General features: G+C 41.0%; 1 protein-coding gene across 1 annotated transcript in view; it reads left to right on the top strand.

Annotated features, from left to right (window-relative positions):
* LOC104622660 (transmembrane and coiled-coil domains protein 1-like) overlaps positions 1-893 on the top strand; it is a gene marked incomplete at its 3' end in the record, with an annotated part of 3,516 nt that extends 2,623 nt beyond the window's left edge. The window contains exon 2 of the mRNA XM_010289514.1: positions 182-893. Coding sequence (XP_010287816.1) covers positions 348-893 — 546 coding nt within the window. The remainder of the gene's footprint in view (positions 1-181) is intronic.
* Between the last annotated feature and the right edge of the window lie 3,436 nt (positions 894-4,329).

The following is a 4,329-nucleotide window of genomic DNA, read 5'->3' on the forward strand; positions in this document are numbered from 1 at the left end:
TGACTTGCCTCATATGAGTTTTGGCTTCTGTACACAACCTAAATGCAACTAATACCACATGGAGGGATGCTTGGAAAATGATACATTTTGTTTTGTTAATGGCATGTTTTGCGCATTGGATTTTTTAACACACTACTTTTCTGCATGGATGTATAATAATGACTCTTTTGTTTAACATTAGATAAGCATGAGATCACCGTGGCACAGCTGCATGTGTAGTCACTCTTGAAGCAGTTGCACACCTAATTGGCTGACAATCTTGGCATTTTTAAAACAAACACAAGCCTTTCAAAGACAGGGGGATGTATCATGTATGAATAGTCAAATAAACCTGTTGGGTGTCATCAATGGAGCCCTCTGGCACTGAACAGTTGTGTGATGACCCTGATCCTGGAGGCAAATCCCAAGATCAAGAGACCAAAAAACAACATGAATCAGAGCAAAAATTATCCAAAATAACCCATAATGCTTTGGAGAACATTAATGTGATTGGTCAAGGCTTGAAGCACCTTTTCCAGCATCAGCGCAGGAGGTCGTCAGTCTCTCCGCACGATGTTCAGCAAGCTCAGGCTGATCTGGAGCCTGACGTGGATTTGGAAAGCCAAAGCGTCTGTGCTGAAATTGATGGTGTCTCCACCCACCCCACAGCTCTGAACCGGGTGCTTCAACAGATCAGAGTGCCACCTAAAATGAAGAGAGGGACGAGCCTGCACAGCAGGCGGGGCAAGACAGATGCCCTGAAAGGAAGCCCGCAAATCAACAGGAGGTCTGCCCAAGATATTCAGTCAGGTCGGCCCAGATCGTCATCTACTACAGATGCTCCCACAAACTTATCTGTGATGGAGATTGCTTCTTCTGTCTATGTAGGTGGAGACGAGGCCACAGCAGCAGCAGTAAGTTACTCAGATTTACCTTTGGTCTTTATCATTTCCTTGTATGTTTTCTTAAGCCTTTTGAAACTTGCTTTTAAAAACAAAATTCTTTCAGCAAACACTAATGCTACTGTGTTCAAAAGCTTCTTTGGTGGTGAAGCAAAGATCTTAAAAGATGCAAGCATTAGTCATTTTCTCACATAGCAGGTGGTGTATTTTACATGTATTTGATGAGTGAAATGAGAGCTACTTTTGAAACCCATTAGGTTGGTTGGATGGCACATCACAGTCAAACAAGGAGTGACAGGAAGAGCAGCAGCCAGAGTAGTCCTCCTGAGCAGCTGTTATCTAGTTCCTGCAGCAAAACCTTGCATTTACATAGATGGCTTTTTTCTTCCCCTTTTGTTATATTGTGTATTTCATAAAAGTGAGGAATTCCAGTTTGAGTGAATGGTGCTGTTGGTCTTTTAGGCTGTTGAGAGGCTCTTGGAACACTGGCTGCAGCCTGTGACTGAACTGCAATGCCATGTTGACTGAATCTGATTTAAATCAGCCTGGCTACTGTGCTGATGCAGGATCACTGATGTCTCTTTTTAGTGTGTCTAGCCTGTATGGAAAAAGCGTTCACCAAAATGACGGTCTGTGTTCTGTGACATGTTCTTGCAAAGCTATGCATATTGGCTTACTGGTGATACCTAGAAGTAGTGCTTGTTTCACCATTTCTCTCCTTTCCCAGATCAGTGTAGTTGAAGCACACACCCCCCCACCCTGTTTTTTTGTTGTTGTTGTTTTTTTTTTAATGGGTTTCTGATTTAACTTTAGCTATAACCTCTATTTTCCTAAAATTCTTTGCAGGCTTGTTCATTGGAGGAAAAACCCTTTGATAAAGATAGGAGACAGTGTGAAACTGATTTCTGATTTGTATGCTCTTAATTAAAGAGGGCCTGATCATGACTCGGACCCAGAGAAACAATCCTGCTAGTGTTTGATGCTGTTGAGATAGCGTGGTCCTGAAGCTTATGTAGATTTTTCATGATGAAAATTTGTTCTTGTATACTACAGTTTCTTTGCTGTTGGCTAGATGACAATGGATTGGGGCTGAATAAGATCTCTTCAGTCATTGGGAGATTGCTTCACCTTGCCTCTGTAGCAAGGTTGTTCCCGTGTTGTACATTGTTTTCCTTGCCTTGAAGCCTACTTTGAAATACTCTAAGCTAAAACCTCCTCAGAGTATTCAGCAGTATAATATGCTTTCAATGTATTTCCTTGATAGTCATCCAGAAATTAGCTTATCTTGCATTTATAGATGGTAATTACAAAGTATTAGCGTAATTTACAATATCATTCTAAGGCAGTGAGTAAAGTTTCCTCTAGGGAAAAGCATTGAAGGAATCTGCCTGGAGCTGTATCTGAGGTTTTTGTTTCTTACCAACAGTTAAAAGAATAGAAATCGTAATAAAGTAGTTAGGAAAAGCATATGCTCCCCTAGGATGGCTTAATTTTGCAATTGAGCCATATCAATGGAGCCCTTAAGAGGCCTCTTGATAGCTTCAGCTTTATTTGTTTACAGACTTTCTTCACTGTGAGAGAACTCATGATCTTTGTTTCAGGAGAATTTTAGAGATCTTTGTTTCAGGAGAGAGTTGATAGTTTTCAGAGTTTGTACGCAAATCCAGCAACTTAAGTTTATGAAATAAGCTCTGTTTTGTTGGTTTAAAACTGTAGTTCCTTTCTTTCATGTATGAGCAGGGAGATGGAACAGGCCTAGGAATATTAGGTAAGTAATAGGGGAAAAGACCTGAGTTGAGGTGTCCTTTCTCCTAGCTATGTCAGCTGGTCTGATGAAAAGTTACCACCTTTGCTTAGGTCAGTGGCCTCCAAAGTGGGATGTGCACAAGACAATCCACTGGAGTGTGGGAAGAAAATATTCTTTGTATCATTAATAAGTAAAATAATTTTTTGAAATAAAGTTTGTTTTATTTTTCTTTTCCTTTTTACTTTCTATTTTTGTGTATGTTTTATAATGTACTCAATATATTAGTTTAGTAGTACATGTATATAACTTAATAAATAAATATATGTGTATTGGCAGTCCGTGCTCAAAAATTTTTTACTGGTAGGTGTGCACAACCAAAGCTTGGAAACCACTGGCCTGGATGAATTGGATCACTTGGCAGGAGTGACTGGAAAAATGAGAACTATTAATCTGATGGTAACTGCATTCTGCTACAACATCTGCTACGTGTGAGAAAAAACTTAGGAGTCAATTTTTGGTAGATATGGCCTTTGATTACTGAGAAACAGCAACTGTAGCTGTTCTTCCTATTGAGAAGCATGCCGTATTGAGAAGGCTCTTCTGCTACTTAACCAAGTAGTCATCTTGGAGGTGGATGTGAGAGTGGTTCTCGTTGCTGTCTGCCCTGTCCTCAGCTGGTATGCTCTGTGACTTGAAGAAAAAGGGCTGTTCAGGCTTTTTCCTCTGCATGTTTAAGAGAAAAGGGAGTGGACTGGAGTCTGAAAGAGGAAAATGAAATGCATGTGAGGAAAGGCCTTCTTTGGGGGCTAAACCATCGAGAGACCTTTGTGACCAGTTGCCTTCTGTAGGTTAGTGAATTTCCAGCTGCTTTTTAATATTTGCATATTGCATCATTTTTCTGGCAGACAATAAAGATGTATACTACGGGTTTAAAGTGACATAACCAAGGAAATGCTGCCTCGCTTTTTTTGTCACACTTTGGGGAAATACACCTTTGTCTGATGTCTAATTTGGGCGTTTTGGTCTGGTGGAAAAGCATTGTGCAGCATTTACAGTCTACCAGGGCTGACCTTAAATTTAGGTTTTGTCCAAGAGGATTTTCTTTTGTGGTATAAACTGATGGATGTAGAGGGGAGAGAAAGGGACAGACAGTGAGACTGTTGGACCAGCAACCTCTGGATTGCATCTGGAGTATAGCCCTCTGGACTGTGACTGTAAGGTAGGCTTTCGGAAGAATATACCTGGACGAAAATTAATCTTTAAAAATCTTTGGAACGTGAGAATGGAAAATCTAATATACTTGGAGTTTTTGAATGTAGCTTGCTTGCTTGCAAGCCAGTATTGCAAGACAGTGGCAGCAGCAATCTCCCTTACGCGTATGAGCAAGAGGGAAGCAGTCAGCTGTTCTAGCAATGTTCGTGTTTTTCTTTGTAGTGGTACTTGTATCTCTGTGGTGTGTGCATGCAAGGTGGGAACCCTTTCTCATGGGGCTGAGGGAAGCTGTGGAAATGAAGTTCATGCACTTCAGCATAGCTCCCCTCTCGCATGATCCAGAGCACACGAGCTGCTTCAGAACGTAATACCTAACTGTTCTTAACCTTGAACCCTCCAGTTCCTCTGTTCTAATTGGGAATTGCTTCCTGATGTGCATTCTGAAAACTAAGGGTGCACTTGTCGGTAGAATCCAAATAAACACTGCAG

The sequence above is a fragment of the Phaethon lepturus genome, unplaced genomic scaffold (genome assembly GCF_000687285.1).
Source record: "Phaethon lepturus isolate BGI_N335 unplaced genomic scaffold, ASM68728v1 scaffold14816, whole genome shotgun sequence".
In the NCBI taxonomy this organism is placed as follows: domain Eukaryota; kingdom Metazoa; phylum Chordata; class Aves; order Phaethontiformes; family Phaethontidae; genus Phaethon; species Phaethon lepturus.